This window comes from Salmo salar, chromosome 27 (assembly GCF_965601325.2).
Source record: "Salmo salar chromosome 27, fSalSal1, whole genome shotgun sequence".
NCBI classification, from domain to species: Eukaryota; Metazoa; Chordata; class Actinopteri; order Salmoniformes; family Salmonidae; genus Salmo; species Salmo salar.
The window spans coordinates 2799634-2820012 of record NC_138317.1 but is presented as its reverse complement, the minus strand read 5'-3'; the positions used below and the strand labels follow the sequence as shown (position 1 = coordinate 2820012).

Below are 20379 nucleotides of genomic sequence, written 5' to 3'. Positions count from 1 at the left end.
TATTATAGAGTTGGTTGGTCGTTACTAGAAAACTCATTCAAAACAGACGATTTAATGTGAATGTAGCGCCACTATGTGGCTAAATAGCTGCAGCTCAGCATGGCCTGTCACTAAAATCATGCATCTTTCTTTCTTCCCCTTTACATTCCAAGATCACTTTCCTAACTCCCTTCCCTCCTATCCTAGCTCCATTTCCTTCTTTCCTATCTTCTTTTCCTCTTTTTAAAAAATTCCTTTCTTTCTTTCCTAGCATACTTTCATTGATCCTTTTCTTCCTTTCCTCCACTCCTTTGCTTTCCTAGCTCCCTTCCCACCTATCCTTTCCTAACTGCCTTTGACTTCTTCCATGCCTAGCTTCCTTTCCTCTTTTCCTAGCTCTTTTCCTCTTTTTCTAGTATTTTGTTTTCATGTTATAATCTTGTGTATATTTTGTTTTCATTTATTTTAAAGAGGACCACGATGGAAATGAAAGTTTTTGTGTCATCCTCGATGATTTTAAAGGCATTGTACTATATCCAGTACAGTGTGGTTGTATTGTGTTTAAAATTAAATAAAAAAGTCAGGAAAGGAAAGGGAGCTAGCAAAGGAGGAAAGGAAAGGGAGCTAGCAAAGGAGGAAAGAAAAGGGAGCTAGAAAATCAGGAGGAAAATGAGCTAGATGGAAAGGGGGCTAGGAGAAGAGGAAAGGAATCTAGGAAAGGAGGTAAGGGAGCTAGGAAAGGAACTACATTTATATAGGAAATGGGGTCTAGGAAATGAAAAAAGGGAGTTAGGAAAGAAGAAAATTGACTAGGAAAGGAAGCTAGGAAAAGAGGAAAGGAAAGGCAGCTAGGAAAGGAGGAAAGGGAGTTAGGAAAGGAGGAATTGAAAATCAGAAAGGAACTAGGAAAGGAAAGGAGGAAATTGAGCTAGGAAGGGAAAGGAGGAAAGGGAACTAGGAAAGGAGATAGTATAGGTAATAATATACGTTTTTAGTGAAAGGCCACTTTTGGTGACAGGCCATGCTATAGGACTGCAGCTGGATACTTAAGCAATAAGGCCCGAAGGTGTGGTATATGGCCAATATACCATACCACGGCTAAGGGCTGTTATTAGGCAAGACGCAACGCAAAGTGCCTGGATACAGCCCTTAGCCACGGTATATTGGCCATATACCACAAACTCCCAAAGTGACTTATTGCTATTATCAACTGGTTACCAACATAATTAGAACAGTGAAAATAAATGTTTTGTCATATTCGTGGGATACCACAGCTTTCAGCCAATCAGCATTCAAGGCTCTAACCAAGTGGGTTATAATATATATTTGCTCAGGCTTTAAAGGGCATATCCACAGTTGAAGCAATATACCCTATACAGTGGTTGTATACATTTATAATGTTTACAAACATTGGAGTAAAACAAGCTTATATTTTAGGTTCCGATGGGAGTGTGACAGTTGAACAAAGCCCATGAGGCATTTAAAAGTTATATTGTTCAAGAATCAATGGGGTATACATCATTAATTTATAAATTCTAAATGAATTGTAGCATCTGCAGATTGCCCCTTTAATCCATTGTTAGGATGAGTAGAGGTGGCTGACGTCTTCATCTGAAAAAAGTAATACGAGTACAGGTGACTGCCAGTTTGACATCAGTCACCTGTACTCATCCTAACAATGGAATAAATCTTGAGCAAATAAGAAATGAATCTCTGCCTTTTTTGTTGAGTGCGCCAACACATTTCTGCCTCGAATCACCGGTAGTCCTTTTGGACGTTTTTCTTGGTAAGCCATTTTGTTGGATTTTTGTCATGGTTGTTGAGCACCCCTTCTTTCTTGCTATAGCCTGGAGGCCTACATGAATTCTCATGTCACAGGGCCACAGTCAATTCAATCATTTGAATTTATGTGGCAGATTTCAAGTTCTGATTAACAAAAACATTACTTTATTTTAGCAAAAAGGGTACAATTTATCAAAAACAATTTAGGTCTGAAACAATTATATATAAAATATTAAGCACAAGTACATTGTGTATAACCAAAACACTATTATATTATGCCCAACCCAAAAATGTGATGGAGGGTGTTGAGTAAAAGTTGGGAAGAGCGGAGGCAAAGGAAATGGATTGAATCAAGGAAGACAACATTAAAACAGCAAAATATCCTTCTCAGCCCAACCATTTGTCCTCTTTTGATAAACAGAGAAAATGTGCAAAACATAGGCCCTACATACACCAAAGACATGACATGAAATTACAATATTTCCTCAAGGGAAATATAAAAATAAACAACTCCCCAACGGGCTGTTTGAACAGTTTTTAGGAAGGGTTGTGCTCTGTTGTCCTCTACCTGGGCCTTTCCTTAGCATGGTTAAGAACAATAACACATACTACCAGTATGGTAACTCACCCTCAACCCATAAGACTGCTAAATAGTCAATTAATGACACCCAAACTATCTGCACTGACTATCTCGCACTGACTGACCCTACGCACACTCACTAGACTATACATACAAACACTGACTCACACATACACAACATTGACACTCCCATACAAAACCCACACACATTCACAAAATGTTGATTTGATTTTGACCATGATGTTTCGGTTGTCCTGTATTAGGCTTAACTGTATTAACTGTATTAGGCTTAACTAAAAAAAATCTTTAAGTCGGTAGATCAAATCAGTATCCAGCTATTCTTAGTTTCCCCCCTATCCCCATCTAGGTAGTTACAGCTCAAGAGACTCTCTGAAAGTGGCCAGGGATAGAGTCATTCAACATGAATGATAATTGCTAAGCAAAAACATTGTGGTTCAAATACCCAATGGCCTAATGAAAGGTTTTTACGTATTTTCTCCCAATCCAATAGAAACACTCCTAGAAGATTGAAAATTATTTGTGTTTTGCGTCGTCACAATAGTAACATTTATAAGGTACAATTTCCTTCGTTATCAAATGTAAAATACTCATGTGCAAAATAGTTTTGGCAATGACTTATTCCTCAAAATGATTTTCTTTTCACACCATAGAAAACTGACAAACGTATCAAAAAAATAAAGGACGATAAATGTATTCTATCAAATAAATCAATGAAATTAGAAAGCATTAAGCCAATTAATATGCTCTAGTCTGCACCCAGGATTTTCAAGCAGACCTCTATTTTATGAGTAATACCTTAAATCTAACAGTTGTTATTTCTCCTCTCGTAGTTCTTAGTGGTTGCTGTCATTCCAGTTGCATGCTACTGGTGTTGTTAGTATTCACACTGAGGTGGATTTAGTCAATAGTTACATTAAACTGTGGCTAACAGACTCGGCAGAGTGTGTAATAAAAGAAATGGTTTTGTTGCCACTGGTTGGCAGAGGTTTAGTGCCAGTTGTATCAGCTGCCTTTTTCACTGTTCCCTGTGCTGGATCCGCTGAAGGATTAACAGGTTCTTGTAATGTTTTTCATTGTATTGTCGATGTTTTATGCTTCACTACTACTGATAACTTTATCATAACTAACTGAGTTTATGTTAGGTTAAAAGGTATTCCATAAATCTTGAGCTATGTTACTTTCTTTTATATTTGTGCATAGTGTATTTCATGTGATTGTATTTTTGTTGATAATTCTGAAATACAAAATTATCTTCTTTCAAATCAGTAATCAGTATAAAAAAAAAAGAACAAATTTGAAAAATTAAACCACTGCTTTACCACATCAACCATGAAACAATATTTCCAGGATAATTTCAATAAAAAAAAAATAACTCTCGAACACTGACAAAAAAATGGTCAAAAGATGGTCAAACGGTGCAATGACTTCCAAGTTCAGTTTTAAATCCTCTACTCCGGCTCTTGTTTCATAGACCTCAGTAATATGGGGATAGACTGACCCCTCCTTTGGGTTTCCACTGATGCAATATCTGTCTCTGTCTTCACTGTGCCAGGCCTGCTGTGGCACCTCTGTGGCTGATGTCCATGGAGGGAGAGCTGATGTGAGTGAAAGACCAGGAGGGTGGAGGAGACACGGCTGTCTTGTGTGGCTGGGCTACCACATGCTGAGCAAGGTGAAATTTCAAGCCTCTTATTTCCCTTTCTTCTCTTGCTGACAGTCAGACATGACGGGTTATAGGTGTCTGTGCTCAACGGGCAAGAGTCTTGTGAGGTAATTTCCTGGTAGTTGTCCTCGCGCTGCAGGCGCTTGCAGCTGGGTGGGGCGGCATTGGGGAAGTCAGAGTCCAACCAGCTAAGCTTGCGCTTCTGATGGAGCAAGCGTGTAGAAAAACAAATTAGATACATGTCTTACATATTGTAGATTGTGTGAGAATCATTATGACAATGATATATTAAACAGCGATAACCAGAGCAGTAAGAGGCCCACCTTGACTGGCATGCACAGCTGATTTTGGTGCCATCGTGGCGGAAGACTGGGTGTGGGGTTCTGGGTGGCAGCGACAGGGGTCACATGGGGGAACCACATCTTCAGCATCATCTCTACCTGCAGAAGGGTGCGGAGGAATTTTTCTCTGTGGAAAGAGTACTGTCATTAATAACGTTTTACGACATGAAACATTTAAAGTAAATTTGTAACTACACCATAAATTACCATTTGCTAGACATACACAAGATGGTTTGGTTTGCTTACCCCATTTCAGGTTTCTGAAGAATACCCAGGATCCTCTGGAGTCTATCGATGGCAACGCTCGACTGGAAACTGCTAAGACCTCTCTCAAATCTCCCTGTCTTGAGTCCATTCAGAAGCTCCAACAGGGGTCTGATAAACCTTTGCAGCTCTGAACACTAGGAGAGAAGGGAAACAGAAAACATATATATCCACAGTCTGATAATGTCCCTGGATGCGAAAATCAGTAACTCAGTATTTTCAAATCAGTCAAAGCAGTCTTTAAACAACAAAACTCACTTTCTGAGCGAAGGCCAGGTCTCCTTGCATGGTCTCCTCTGTGCTTCCCTTTGTGCTTAACGCAGCACTGCCAGGGGAAGCCACCATGGATGGGTAGGTGGTGGTGTGAGGAAAGCATTTTGCTTGTCCACTCCCAGCCACGGACCAGTGTAACCTAGGGGCTGCTTCGCCACCCCCGGCCAGGGAGAAGGGTACTGAGCAGGTCTTGCCACCCCCTGAGCTATCTCCCTCACTTTCGGAGGTGAAGACATCAATGTCTGCCTCGTCCTCAGTCACGTCGCTCTCGCTGAGGAGGAAGCTAGGGGTGGAGGAGCGGGAGTCATAGGTCGGCCATTTTGTGGACATGCTCAACAAATGCATCCCTAGAGAAAGAGAGAGATCAGTCACAAGGAACATCAGAAATACCTTAGAGTAACTGATGTAGAGTTAATGCTGACCTAGGCATTATAACAAGTACTCTATGTAGAAAACCCCCCTTTAACAAAATGACAGTCATATCTATCACAATATAAATTAAAACTACTGTTTTCACATCATGCTCCAGAAAACTAGTAGCTGTGTCCCCTAATAAATATTCAAAAAGGAATGCTGTTAGTCACTGATCTTGGTATAAACTCCACCAGCTGTTGCTTTGCTATACATGTGAACATGTGCTGAGTGGGGGTGTGACGTACAAGGTCATGTGGGGTTTGACTGTATGGCTCAAGGATTTTGTCAGCTATTAGTTACATTTCAAAGTATCTGATCTGACCACTGTAACATCAAACTAACTGATTATCCTAAAACAAAATGACAGAAGCTGCATTATACACTACATTGTTTCACGCATTACAAAGTTGTGTATGTTCATTGAATGCTTCTCATAAACTCGCTATGATTTTACTTTCAATTTTAGTCTATACTGTATGAAGCGCATATATATATATATATATATATATACTGCTCAAAAAAATAAAGGGAACACTTAAACAACACAATGTAACTCCAAGTCAATCACACTTCTGTGAAATCAAACTGTCCACTTAGGAAGCAACACTGATTGACAATACATTTCACATGCTGTTGTGCAAATGGAATAGACAACAGGTAGAAATTATAGGCAATAAGCAAGACACCCCCAATAAAGTAGTGGTTCAGCAGGTGGGGACCACAGACCACTTCTCAGTTCCTATGCTTCCTGGCTGATGTTTTGGTCACTTTTGAATGCTGGCGGTGCTTTCACTCTAGTGGTAGCATGAGACGGAGTCTACAACCCACACAAGTGGCTCAGGTAGTGCAGCTCATCCAGGATGGCACATCAATGCGAGCTGTGGCAAGAAGGTTTGCTGTGTCTGTCAGCGTAGTGTCCAGAGCATGGAGGCGCTACCAGGAGACAGGCCAGTACATCAGGAGACGTGGAGGAGGCCGTAGGAGGGCAACAACCCAGCAGCAGGAACGCTACCTCCGCCTTTGTGCAAGGAGGAGCAGGAGGAGCACTGCCAGAGCCCTGCAAAATGACCTCCAGCAGGCCACAAATGTGCATGTGTCTGCTCAAACGGTCAGAAACAGACTCCATGAGGGTGGTATGAGGCCCCGACGTCCACAGGTGGGGGTTGTGCTTACAGCCCAACACCGTGCAGGACGTTTGGCATTTGCCAGAGAACACCAAGATTGGCAAATTCGCCACTGGCGCCCTGTGCTCTTCACAGATGAAAGCAGGTTCACACTGAGCACATGTGACAGACGTGACAGAGTCTGGAGACGCCGTGGAGAACGTTCTGCTGCCTGCAACATCCTCCAGCATGACCGGTTTGGCGGTGGGTTAGTCATGGTGTGGGGTGGCATTTCTTTGGGGGGCCGCACAGCCCTCCATGTGCTCGCCAGAGGTAGCCTGACTGCCATTAGGTATCGAGATGAGATCCTCAGACCCCTTGTGAGACCATATGCTGGTGCGGTTGGCCCTGGGTTCCTCCTAATGCAAGACAATGCTAGACCTCATGTGGCTGGAGTGTGTCAGCAGTTCCTGCAAGAGGAAGGCATTGATGCTATGGACTGGCCCGCCCGTTCCCCAGACCTGAATCCAATTGAGCACATCTGGGACATCATGTCTCGCTCCATCCACCAACGCCACGTTGCACCACAGACTGTCCAGGAGTTGGCGGATGCTTTAGTCCAGGTCTGGGAGGAGATCCCTCAAGAGACCATCCGCCACCTCATCAGGAGCATGCCCAGGCGTTGTAGGGAGGTCATACAGGCACGTGGAGGCCACACACACTACTGAGCCTCATTTTGACTTGTTTTAAGGACATTACATCAAAGTTGGATCAGCCTGTAGTGTGGTTTTCCACTTAAATTTTGAGTGTGACTCCAAATCCAGACCTCCATGGGTTGATAAATTGGATTTCCATTGATTATTTTTGTGTGAATTTGTTGTCAGCACATTCAACTATGTAAAGAAAAAAGTATTTAATAAGATTATTTCTTTCATTCAGATCTAGGATGTGTTGTTTAAGTGTTCCCTTTATTTTTTTGAGCAGTATATATTTCTAATGCTATTTCTTTGATAAATCATACATAACCTTTATTTCATTTTGTTTTATGACCACCAGTACCCTTTATTTATTTGTTTATGTTTTATTTTACCAAGTTATACATAGACTGCCAGGCATTCATATCTAGACATATACTTTCTTTGTGGTCTGTAACACTTGCACAGAACTGACTTCAAAAGTTCAAATTAGTGCTGGTGAATTTATATATATAAAACATACATAGAAACAACTGTAAAGACATTAACTGATTGCAGGTTTGAGGCGTTAGCCAAGATGGAAGGTTCAGACTAGAGCAGGGAATGCTGATCCTGAACCAGAGCATACTTAAGGCACAACCAATAATGATTAGACTTTTGGCTTAAATATTGTAACCAAGAGTGCAGGTTTGAAAGTTCAAAGCTAGTTAAAATAGATCTGGGGAAGCAAATATGTATAGAAAAACATAAGTTACAGTTGTCTATAGCCTATGATATATATATTATATTATATATATTACCTTTTAGGAGGAAGCCGATGCGAAGACAATTCAATAAAACAGTCAAATGGATAACTAGTTGAATAACCGGTATTCCTTCTCCAATTGCAATTGTAAGATCTTATTCAAAAACCAATGACAAACACTGATGTTGATGGCGCGCTATAGTTGTAGAGTCCTCTGTTCTCAACGTCTCAGTACTGTTTCCTCCTTTCCCTCGTTTTAAATTCCGTTTACCTTTCTAAGTCCTCAGTACAGCGAGGGGTAACATGTGAATCGCTACCATGCGTTACACGTGCTGAACTGTGTGCTCTGCCGTGGTTGGTTAGCAGATGGTACAAAGCGCTCTCATTGCTTGAGAATATAACCACTCAGTGACTACATAAATACTGATTGGCCAGTAACTGTTACTTGTCATGCGTCGCTCACTGTCACGTGTGAGACGTGGGGAGGGCTGTGGCTGTATACTACAGTAGTCAACAAGGAAAAACACGAGGCAGTAATGACACCGGTTATACAGTGTGGCTGAGGTGTCTTGTCCTGCATTATCGTAATGTAGGACTGACTAGTCACTAGTCTAGGTGCTAACGGGTTCGACCCCACGTGGAGAACACTGGACAACAACTGATGTCATCAACTTGGATCAGCCTGATGCACCAAAGCTATATGTATACTGGGACAATTCAGAACTGGATTATGGTAGAGTTCTAGGCTGACGACCAACTACTTGACAGTAAATACAATTTTGTTCTAGTGGGGTAGGCATGCATATTCTGCATTGGTCCAAAACTGCCATGCACGTATTGCTCCCCAAAATGTATAATTTTGTGCATCTTTGTTAATTAGTGTAGATAAATTATTCCCTATAATTGCCATTTATTGATATTTTTTGTATGATCCAACCATTCCTAAAACATGTATATGTAACAGTGTAGGTTCCGTCCCTCTCTTCACCCCAACCTGGGCTCGAACCAGGGACCCTTGCACACATCAACAACTGACACCCACGAAGCATCGTTACCCATCGCGCCACAAAGGCCACGACCCTTGCAACGCAAGGGGTACAACCACTTCAGGTCTCTGAGCGAGTGACGTCACTGATTAAAACGCTATTAGCGCGCACCACCGCTAACTAACTAGCCATTTCACATCGGTTACATATAATTTGATCTATAAATTAGCAGGCATAATTAATCAAGCAAATACATTTTCATTGGGAGGTCCTTCTCCAATGTTCTTAGAAAGTGTTTAGGAACATATTCAATCTCTCCGTATCCCAGTCTGGTGTCCCCACTTGCTTCAAAATGTCAATCATTGTTCCTGTACCCAAGAAAGGGAAGGGAACTGAACAAGATGACTATCGCACATGGGTTATACAGTGGCTGACGTTGCTTCCGGAGGCAGTTTGAAACTCGTAGTGAGTGTTGCAACTGAGGACAGACGATTTTTACACGCTACGCGCTTCAGCACTCAGCGGGCCCGTTCTGTGAGCTTGTGTAGCCTACCACTTCGCGGCTGAGCCCTTGTTGCTCCTAGACGTTTCCACTTCACAATAACAGCACTTGGAAAGGTGGCACGTTGAAAGTCACTGAGCTCTTCAGTATGGGTCATTCTACTGCCAATGTTTGTCTATGAAGATTGCATGGCTGTGTGCTCAATTTTATACACCTGTCAGCAACAGGTGTGGCTGAAATAGCCTAATCCACTAAGGGGTGTCCACATACTTTTGTATATATAGTGTACCTGCATCTGACGGTCATGGTGCTTTCAAGACAACTGGGAACTCTGAAAAAACAAGGTAAAATCATGACGTCAGTGAACTTCAAGTCAGAAAGTTGGAGTTCTAGAAAGTTGTCAGCGTTTCCGAGTTTCCAAAACAATTTTCCCCAGTCGGATCTATTTTTTTTTCAGAGTTCTCAGTTGTCTTGAACGCTCGGAAGTTGGAGAATCGCGAGTTCCCAGGGATTTTCAACACAGCATTATTCTCAGCGGAGGGAGGGAGTAGCAGAGGGTGCGCCTCTCACCGTCCCTGCTTTCTCCTTCATTTCCTCTGGTGAGACTGACCAGAGAGAGAGAGACATAGTCTTCCACCTGATGGCGAAACTTGAGTCGCACCGCATCTGCCTCATGAACAACATGAATTTGTACCTATGACTAGAGAAAGTTAAATACTCCTTGAGATTAAAATAGACACGATGAGCTGCTAATAATAAAAAAAACGCAGGGCTATTGATACACTTGGCTACGCATTCATTACAACTGCAGCACGAGTAGAAGTAGAGAGAAGCGTGTTTTATGTTTTGCAATAGTGTTGAATAAAAACAGTCTTGACAGTGCTGAGTAAAAATTAGACATGAAGTCACTCAAAAAAACAGCAGCTCTTTGCTGTATTCTTTGACAGTCTTTCTCTGGTCATGGTTTTAAACATTATGAAATCTCATGTAGGTGTAACAGTATAGTTTCCGTCCCTCTCCTCGCCCCAACCTGGGCTTGAACAAGGGACCCTCTGCGCACAGACAACAGTCACCCTCGAAGCATCGCGCCACAAAAGCCGCAGCCCTTGCAGAGCAAGGTGAACAACTACTTCCGGTCTCAGAGCGAGTGACGTCACCCAATTGAAACACTATTAGCCCCAACCTGGGCTTGAACCAGGGACCCTCTGCACACAGCTATCTGATTGGCCAGCACAGTAGGCGCACTCGATTTAGCCACAGATCTCCCAGTCAGCTGGGTATGTGGAGTTTGTATTTTCAGACAAGATAAATTGTTTAAAATGGGAACACTTTGCCTACCCGGGAGGGGCAGGGCACCTGAATCAAGTGCACCTACCACCAACACTGCAAAATTAAGGCTGTTCTGAGGGTAAAAAGGGGGGGATGCAACTCAATATTATAAATGTGTCCTTAATGTTTTGTACACTCAGTGTACATGTAGCCCGCTTTCGAAAATCATTGATTCTGACTTATGCCACTTCTATGTTGGAGGTGGTCAGCCGCCATCAGAAAAGCCTGCCAGGGCGGTGGAGCGCCCTACACGATGCCTGTTTTTTGTGGTGTTCTCAGAACGCCTGCACCTGGTGCAATTGGAGGCCAAGCCCGACTGGGTCGGTCCAAGCTTGGGCTCAGGCTGGGAACAAGCTCCCTCCCTCAGGAGTGGTGGGCCAGCGAGCTGTTAGTCCCTCTACTGGGCCCAGTACCCTTCCCAAGAAGCGTGGCTGGAGCCACCGCAGGCAGAGCCCATCTGCTGCCAGTGCTGGACGGGGGCAGGAGTCGGACCGCTGGGATCGCCTTGAACGGAGGGCACATGCCCTGCATCAGGAGGTTGATAGCTTCAATGGCAACGACAGTTGTTCCCTGTTGGCCAGTGATAGGCTGTTCCTGGGGGGACAATGCTGGTACTGTTCACCACCGTGAGTGGGGCTACCAGGCTGACAGGCCATCAGAAGCTGACAGCTGGGCTTCATCGCCCCCCCCAGAGGTTCGAGAGGCTATGAGGAGCCTACTCACTCGGGTAGCCACTGCACTGGACATCAAACTGGTGGACAGTGATGAATCTTCATCTGTCCCCATCTCTGCTGAGTTCCGCAAGACCTTGCAGGAGAGCTGGGCCTCTGCCAGTGGGCGCTTCCAGCAAAGACTGGACCATGGAGTTATGTTGGGGGCGCAGGGTCACTCAGTCTCCAGGAGTACCCGACCATGGACACCATGATAGCTGCCATGGTCCTCCCAGACCGGGAGATTATAGGGCAGAATCCGCGACTGAAGCCGCGACTGAGCCCCCCCTCCCCCCGAGTCTTGATCCGTACTTGAAAGCCACATATGGGTTCCTCTGCTCTCTTGGCCGCCTTACCAATGTGACCATGCTACTGCAGGCCTACCTGCAGACTCTGTTGCCCTGGCTGCAAGAGGGCACAGAGGAACTCCTTCGGGAAGCGATGGAGTTGTCTCGCCTGCTTTCCCTGCTCCAGCGGGATGTGGCCCGCGCCAACGGACAGGCCATGGCGCAGGTGGTTTCCTCCCGGTGCCATCTCTGGCTGGCCCAATCCCATCTGCCAGCTTCTCTCCAGAGCACATTTGCCACTACCCCATCACCCCAGGGCTGACGTTTGGCCTAGGGATTGATGACATTCTGGAGCAGACCAATAAGGTTCGTAGGGACTGGGAGACCCTGAGATGGTTTATGCCGCCTCCTCCCCACTTGCACCCGAACGATGATAAGGTCCCTCTCTTGCCCCATCGCCTCTTGCAAGAGGGACGACAGCGGGGAGGGGCACAGCGTGCGGTGGAGTAGCAACCTGTCAACCGTCACCACCATAGGGATGTGCCTGCGCTCGGTGCGCCAGAGAGGCGGGCCCCGGCAGGACCCCTGAGACACCTTTCCCCGGCCTCGGCCGCTTCTCCCGGTCTCAAAGGGCAAAGTGGGAGGAGGGTGTGGAGTCCCCCTGGGTGTTGTCCACAATGCTCGAGGGGTACCGACTCCAATTCCGGTGCTGGCCCCCGTCCTTCAGGAGCCTTCATGTTACCACGGTGGCCAACCCCCTGAAGAAAACCCTGCGGCTGGAGATATCCTCACTCCTGGGGCAGGCCGTGTCCAGGGACCAGTGGTTTGTGATGCTGGACCTGAGGGATGCGCACTTCTATGTTCCCGTTCACCCAGCTCATTGGCAGTACCTCCGATTCACTTTCGAAGGGACGGCTCACGAATTCATGGTTCTTCCCTTCGGCCTCTCCTTAGTACCCCACACTTTCACAAAGTGCATGGACGCTGTCATGGCACCTCTCACGTCCCGAGGATTGTTGATCCTCAATTACCATGCCAATGGGCCTGTTCCATCTCCGGCCTCTTCACTGGATCTTGGACACAATTACTACAGCCCATTGGCTGAGATCTGTGGTGGCACATTCAACACAAGGTGTGGCTACGTCCTGGGCTCTACTGAGAGGAGTGCCCCTCGTTGATATCTGTGCTGTGGCCAGCTGGGCTTCCTCTTGCACCTAGATACTTTTGGGGTAAATGTGGCACCTCCCTCTGTGGTTGGTTCAGCGGTCCTGGGCGTTGCCTTCTGTGCCGGGACCCACCTTCCACATTGACAGCCCCTGCGTCGCTGCTGGCTGGCCAGGTCCCTCTAGCACCGACTACATCTGGTACGGGTATACCAATATATTGGAGTGATCCAATATATTGAAACATAACGAAGGTTGCGTATGTATCATTCCAAGATGGCGTAGCAGTCAGACGTCTTTGTCCTTCGTCTTGTCGTGTCCCATATATTTACATATTTTCTTCGCATATCTTTTTATATATTTTTTTTCTAAAAACTCAACCTCAAAACACTCTCCTGCAACCCGCCTCACCAATTAAAAAAAAAAATTGTGTTATTTACCTCAAACCTGAAATCCACAACAGAAGCAAGCTAGCGGTTAGCCAGAGGTTGGCCAGTTCACTGGCTAACGTTGGAGTTCAGCTAGCCACGGTTGGTGGTCATCAGCTATCCCTTAGCTCGAAAAGCTATCGCCAGTTTTGTACAGCGCGACTCAGACCAGAGCATACCGGACCTATTTTCTCTCCATATCCCCGGATTTCTACCGCAGGCTCTGGACATTTACCCCTGGATCTTGCAGCTAGCTAGCTGCTACCCGAGTGACTATTGGCTAACGTCGGTCCCGGAGCTAACATCAATTATTCCGGAGCTAACCAGCTGAAGAGTTCTATCAGCCACTCCTGGGCTACAATCACCTATCCGGACCCGTTTTACTGCCGATGCGGAGCCCCATCGGGCCTTCACGACTGGACTACCGAAGTTATCTGCCCGAGGGAGTTATCCAACTGGCCCCTCCATCACGACGTAACCTGAACGCCCATCTGCGGCCCACTAATCGTTAGCTGTCTTATCGGCTGCTATCTGAATAGGTCTATCGGACAATTTTCTTGGGCCACAATAACTATAACTATTTTGCCAATTGGACTGGTCCCCTCTACCACACGGAACCCCACTAATCTACAGACGAAAACGCACGAGGTGGCTAAAAACAGACCTCCCTCCATCTTCCGCCAGCTAGCTGCTACCTATAGCTTCTAATATAGCTGTCTGAATAGCTGTCTGAATCTCACGGGACCCTTATGATCACTCGGCTAAGCATCCCTCTCCTTAATGTCAATATGCCTTGTCCATTGCTGTTCTGGTTAGTGTTTATTGGCTTATTTCACTGTAGAGCCTCTAGCCCTGCTCATTATACCTTATCCAACCTTTCAGTTCCACCACCCACACATGCTATGACATCTTCTGGTTTAAATGATGTTCCTAGAGACAATATCTCTCTCATCATCACCAAATGCCTAGGTTTATCTCCACTGTATTCACATCCTACCATACCTTTGTCTGTACATTATACCTTGAAGCTATTTTATCGCCCCCAGAAACCTGCTCCTTTTACTCTCTATTCTGGACGTCATAGACGACCAATTATCATAGCTTTTAGCCGTACCCTTAACCTACTCCTCCTCTGTTCCTCTGGTGATGTAGAGGTGAATCCAGGCCCTGCAGTGCCTAGCTCCACTCCTATTCCCCAGGCGCTCTCTTTTGATGACTTCTGTAACCGTAATAGCCTTGGTTTCATGCATGTTAATAACATTAGAAGCCTTCTCCCTAAGTTTGTTTTATTCACTGCTTTAGCACACTCTGCCAACCCCGATATCCTAGCCGTGTCTGAATCCTGGCTTAGGAAGTCCACCAAAAACTCTGAAATCTTCATCCCTAACTACAACATTTTCAGACAAGATAGAACGTCCAAAGGGGGCGGTGTTGCAATCTACTGCAGAGATAGCCTGCAGAGTTCTGTCCTACTATCCAGGTCTGTACCCAAACAATTTGAACTTCTACTTTTAAAAATCCATCTCTCCAAAAACAAGTCTCTCACTGTTGCCGCCTGCTATAGACCACCCTCTGCCCCCAGCTGTGCTCTGGACACCATATGTGAACTGATTGCCCCCATCTGTCTTCAGAGCTCGTGCTGCTAGGTGACCTAAACTGGGACATGCTTAACACCCCAGCCATACTACAATCTAAGCTTGATGCCCTCAATCTCACACAAATGATCAATGAACCTACCAGGTACCACCCCAAAGCCGTAAACACGGGCATCCTCATAGATATCATCCTAACCAACTTGCCCTCTAAATACACCTCTGCTGTTTTCAACCAAGATCTCAGCGATCACTGCCTCATTGCCTGCATCCGTAATGGGTCAGCGGTCAAACGACCTCCACTCATCACTGTCAAACGCTCCCTGAAACATTTCAGCGAGCAAGCCTTTCTAATCGACCTGGCCCGGGTATCCTGGAAGGATATTGACCTCATCCCGTCAGTAGAGGATGCCTGGTTATTTTTTTTTTAAATGCCTTCCTCACCATCTTAAATAAGCATGCCCCATTCAAGAAATGTAGAACCAGGAACAGATATGGCCCTTGGTTCTCTCCAGACCTGACTGCCCTTAACCAACACAAAAACATCCTGTGGCGTTCTGCGTTAGCATCGAACAGCCCCCGTGATATGCAACTTTTCAGGGAAGTTAGAAACCAATATACACAGGCAGTTAGAAAAGCCAAGGCTAGCTTTTTCAAGCAGAAATTTGCTTCCTGCAACACAAACTCAAAAAAGTTCTGGGACACTGTAAAGTCCATGGAGAATAAGAACACCTCCTCCCAGCTGCCCACTGCACTGAGGATAGGAAACTCTGTCACCTCTGATAAATCCACTATAATTGATAATTTCAATAAGCATTTTTCTACAGCTGGCCATGCTGTCCACCTGGCTACCCCTACCGCGGTCAACAGCACTGCACCCCCCCCACACCTACTTGCCCAAGCCTTCCCCATTTCTCCTTCTCCCAAATCCAGTCAGCTGATGTTCTGGAAGAGCGGCAAAATCTGGACCCCTACAAATAATCCGGGCTAGACAATCTGGACCCTTTCTTTCTAAAATGATCTGCCAAAATTGTTGCAACCCCTATTACTAGCTTGTTCAACCTCTCTTTCGTGTCGTCTGAGATTCCAAAAGATTGGAAAGCAGCTGCTGTCATCCCCTTCTTCAAAGGAGGGGACACTCTTGACCCAAACTGCTACAGACCTATATCTATCCTACCTTGCCTTTCTAAGGTCTTCGAAAGCCAAGTCAACAAACAGATTACCGACCATTTCGAATCCCACCGCACCTTCTCCGCTATGCAATCTGGTTTCAGAGCTGGTCATGGGTGCACCTCAGCCACACTCAAGGTCCTAAACGATATCGTAACCGCCATCGATAAGAAACAATACTGTTGTCCACCCAATCAAAGGATCAGAGAATGTATCTAGTACTGAAAGCATAAAATACAGCTAGCTAGCACTGCAGTGCATAAAATGTGGTGAGCATTTGACTCAAAGAAAGAGAAAGACAATAGTTTAACACTTTTGAACAAGAGAGGGATAGAGAGAGATTTGTCATTTTTTTCACTTTCAGTTTCACTTACTTAGCTAGCAAATGCAAATAGCTTGTTTAGCCTACTCAAACACCATGGTCAAACAGAGGGATGCTGTGTTAGCTAGCTGGCTATGACTATCCAACACAGCACTGGAACTCTTCCAAGTCAAAGTAAGCTTTTGGTTTCACTAATTTATTGCCACGGGGCCCGCCGGTGTAAGTGCTGAACTGCTTACTGACACTGTAACATTACTGCATTATTGTAGCGTGTTTACTAACGTGTTAATTCTATAAGCTATGTTGACTATGGCGTTACTTTAGCTAATATGGTGACAATGATGTAGGCTTTGTGTAGCGGTTATGATATTGTTTGGGTTGGAAAGGTTTTTTCGCCTGGTCACATACAGCTGATGTGTTGTGCATTGAAGTCCACAAGCGAAGGGAAAAGGTAAGAGGAGGAGAGCTCATAGATGCGAGAAGGAATACATCATGGCTGCTATGAAAGTGAACTGTATTTCCGCGTGATCAGAGGTGTATTCATTCTACCGATTCTGTTGAAAAACGTTTCTTAAACGGAACAAAACGGGGATAAACATACCTGAATTTGTCCAATAGAAACTCCTGTTTGCAACTGTTGGACTAATGATAACACCCTAGATCAGCTAGATGCAGGCAAGATTGTGCAAGGCGGTATTGAATGTGTCACTGTCTCTCCATGTGTCACTGTCCGTCGCCTCAAATGTTTCTCTCGACCTGTGTGCACCTACGTTATAAGCTTCATTCATAGGCTAGGTTGTAGCAACCTTATGATGGGTATCGGGAAAATGTGAGTACCATGTAGGAGCCTAAACCTATTGCTGTTACATTGAACTGGATGAATGAAATATGAATGACAGTCATCAAATCTGCTTTAATGGAAATAAGGCCATGCTCATGATTTTTTTTTTTTTTATCCTTCCTCATCTTAAACGGCACTGACCGCCACTGGCGCCGACGTTGCCCTCTTGGACCATGACCGTCCAAGCAACAAAACAAAGACATTTTGTGACTGGTACACTACATGCAGTCGTCAGGGTGGAAGCAAAATAGTACAAAATCTTATTTTCCACAATAATAGAAAATCATAATCAGAAAATCGCATTCAACACTAGATGGTGCTACATCGACATCCTATCCTGTGATGAAGCTTTACATGTATCATGCACTCAACATAAATATTTTTTATTTTATTGGACAGAACAAGATTCATATTTCATAATCATGTCAAATATTGAATTACTACAAATCAGGTAGCTCTTTTTTATAAAAGTCATATCAATGTGGTGGTACTAGATCATGTTGTTTTTATTCCATTCCATTTCTTACCTGTGTTTCCAACACTCAACACAAAATGGCAATATGGAGGGCATTAACAATATTCATTACACTCAGCTCCGTTTTAATTCTATCAGTTAAGGCCATCGATGAATTAAAATCAAATTAATGAACTAATGAAAATCCTTAGAATTTATGAAAAAACACTTTTTTTATTGCCTTTAATTTATTTATTTATTCTTGAATTGAATGTCAATCATCACGTCATCTGAAATGAAATGGAATTGACCCTATGACGACACAAACACACAATCATACATTGGGAATGCCTGTTTCCCTCAATTGCTCCTCAGTGATTATTTCCTGTAAAATGAGACAACATTCAGGGGAAACATGAACAATCAAGAGTTTGAAATGGTACCGGTCGTCATAACAACAAGGACTAGACGTCCTCACATTTCCCTTTTACCAGAGGACCTTCTCCTTTCTCTAACTAAGTTCTCAGCTGGGCCTCATCGCTTCATAGACTGTGTCCAAAGGGCTGTGGTTAAAAGTAGTGCACTATGTGATTTCAGGCTCAACAGTATTCTTCAGGTAGAGATAAAAGGGGGTGAGTGCTTACATCTCATTTGAATTCTGAAGTATGTTATTGAGCTGCTCTAATGGGAAAGCAGAGGTAAATTACATGGGGATGGGGGATGTTTACTAGAATATTTAAAACTAGAATATTCTGCAAACAACATAGCTACATGTTTTGGGTTTAATTGTTTTGGTTGGTGGAATATGCAGTATTAGGTTTCCAGGGAAATCAGTTTTGATCCAGACTTGTTGAAATGTTCTTGGCAGGAGGGAGAGGAAGAGAAGAGGAGAGGGAGGGGGGTTGTAAGAGGCTGTGGAGGAGAAGGAACCAGTGGGACAGAATTGGTTGGTAATTATCTCTTGACATTTAGAGAGAGAGAAATGGGCGTCTCATAATTACCTCTGGACATTTGGATAGGGATGGGGCGGGGGGGAGTGAGAGAGAAGAACAAACACCATTGTATATACAACCTATATTTATGTTTATTTATTTTCCCTTTTGTACTTTAACTATTTGCACACATCATTACAACACTGTATATAGACATAATATGACATTTGAAATGTCTTTACTCTTTTGGATTTTTTCTGAGTGTAATGTTTACTGTTGATTTCTTATTGTTTATTATCTATTTCACTTGCTTTAGCAATGTTAACATATGTGTCCCATGCCAATAAAGCTCCTTAAATCTAATTGAGAGGAGAGTGGTAGAGAGAGAGAGGGTTGTCTCATTTTACACCCTTACCCCAGTCTCCCTCTGTTGCTGTGGTCCATTTTACTTTGATCTCTCACTCTGTTAAGCAACACCTTTAAAGCGTGACAAATTGTATGGCCGCAGACTCACATGTATGATTGCAGACTAACATGCTCACTTTCCCCTACTTTCCGTTATTGCTATATGAAAAGTGAGTTGCTTGAACATCATGACTTGTATTTTGGAAGAGAGGATTTTCACTGGAGTGCAACCAAAGGGATGGAAAGAGCTATGAGGACGAGATAGTGGTCTTTCTTCAGTTACTTACAATATATGTCTGTCATTTTGCAAACACACAAACATGTAAAGACTTGAAACTGCGTTCTGTTCCAGAAAGGTCTAGAGCTTAGTTTCTCACAGAATTTAGGCCTATGTGTCAAACAAGAAACATTTCTGTGCTTTAAGGTAGCCTATTCTTTAAATAGATTTGTGAATGCAATTAGGCATAATTACAAATATTTATAAAAAATGTTTTTATTATTATTTATATTTAAATCAGTAAAAGGGAGTAAAGGACTTGTACCCCATTGGCTCTATATTGCATAAACTTTTTTGAAAATAATATTATTTTTTCGATTGATTTATTGATCTATTGTCAATATGCAATTTTTCTAATGTGCTCATTGATAAGAGCCAGTCCATGATAGGAAATATCCTCATATGGATGATTACCATGGGTCGTTGATTGACATCACCCAACTCCGGATTTCTTATCTTGGTGTCATCTCATTGCCCTCTACACTTCTCTCCTCTTTCTACAGGAGCTAACCCAACCCAGGAGCTAACCCAACCCAACCCATCTGATTTCACATTCCAAAATCTTAATCTTCTTTAGGATGGGATCCTCTTTAACAAACTTGACGTTTTCAATAGGAGCTACTATATTCCTTTCTTATCCCATTACTCAATTGCCCAAATTCTTGATTTGAGGTCCACAACCAGATTTACCCCGCTGGCACCATTCAACTTCAAAGTGCAAGCATACTTTCTTAATAAGGGGGCATCTTCTTGCAGTTTGTTTGGCAATAAAAGCCCACTCTATTGAACTTGCACGATATAAAAGGTTACACCTACTAAAAATGTATGTAACCTAGCTTACAAAAAGCAATATTATATAATGTAATAGTAATAGATCTAGCGACTACATATTTCAGTAGGCTATTTTACGTTAATATATAGTCAAAATTCTAGATTCTTCCACCAATGCTTGAGAAGAAGGAACAAGCACCTGGGTGGAGCGTGCTCATTGGTTCCATGGTCTTTGGTTTCATGGTGGGATTCTTGCTATTCATTACCACCCAGGGCGCGCGTGTCGCGCTTACTCCAAACAAGACGTGAGCCAAAAAAGGGAGTGCGCCGACCAGATTGAATCAACCTCT

General features: G+C 43.9%; 1 protein-coding gene across 1 annotated transcript; it reads right to left on the bottom strand.

The window, feature by feature from the left end:
- Positions 1-1903: 1903 nt before the first annotated feature.
- Positions 1904-8152, bottom strand: LOC106588186 (uncharacterized). Its single transcript, XM_014176923.3, has 5 exons — positions 7916-8152; positions 4889-5250; positions 4613-4767; positions 4349-4493; positions 1904-4227 (listed from the first exon to the last, which is right to left on the bottom strand). Exons 2-5 carry the CDS (start codon positions 5246-5248, stop codon positions 3811-3813), a joined length of 1077 nt encoding a protein of 358 aa, XP_014032398.3. The 5' UTR covers positions 5249-5250; positions 7916-8152; the 3' UTR covers positions 1904-3810.
- Positions 8153-20379: the final 12227 nt, after the last annotated feature.

Bases quoted from the DNA above. Each gene is read 5' to 3' on its own strand.
- LOC106588186 (XM_014176923.3), bottom strand. From the start codon at position 5,248: ATGCATTTGTTGAGCATGTCCACAAAATGGCCGACCTATGACTCCCGC. The intron at 4,494-4,612 runs GTAAGCAAACCA...CTCTTTCCACAG, and splicing joins CTTCAGAAACCTGAAATGGG to AGAAAAATTCCTCCGCACCC. The intron at 4,228-4,348 runs GTGGGCCTCTTA...TTGCTCCATCAG, and splicing joins AGCTGTGCATGCCAGTCAAG to AAGCGCAAGCTTAGCTGGTT.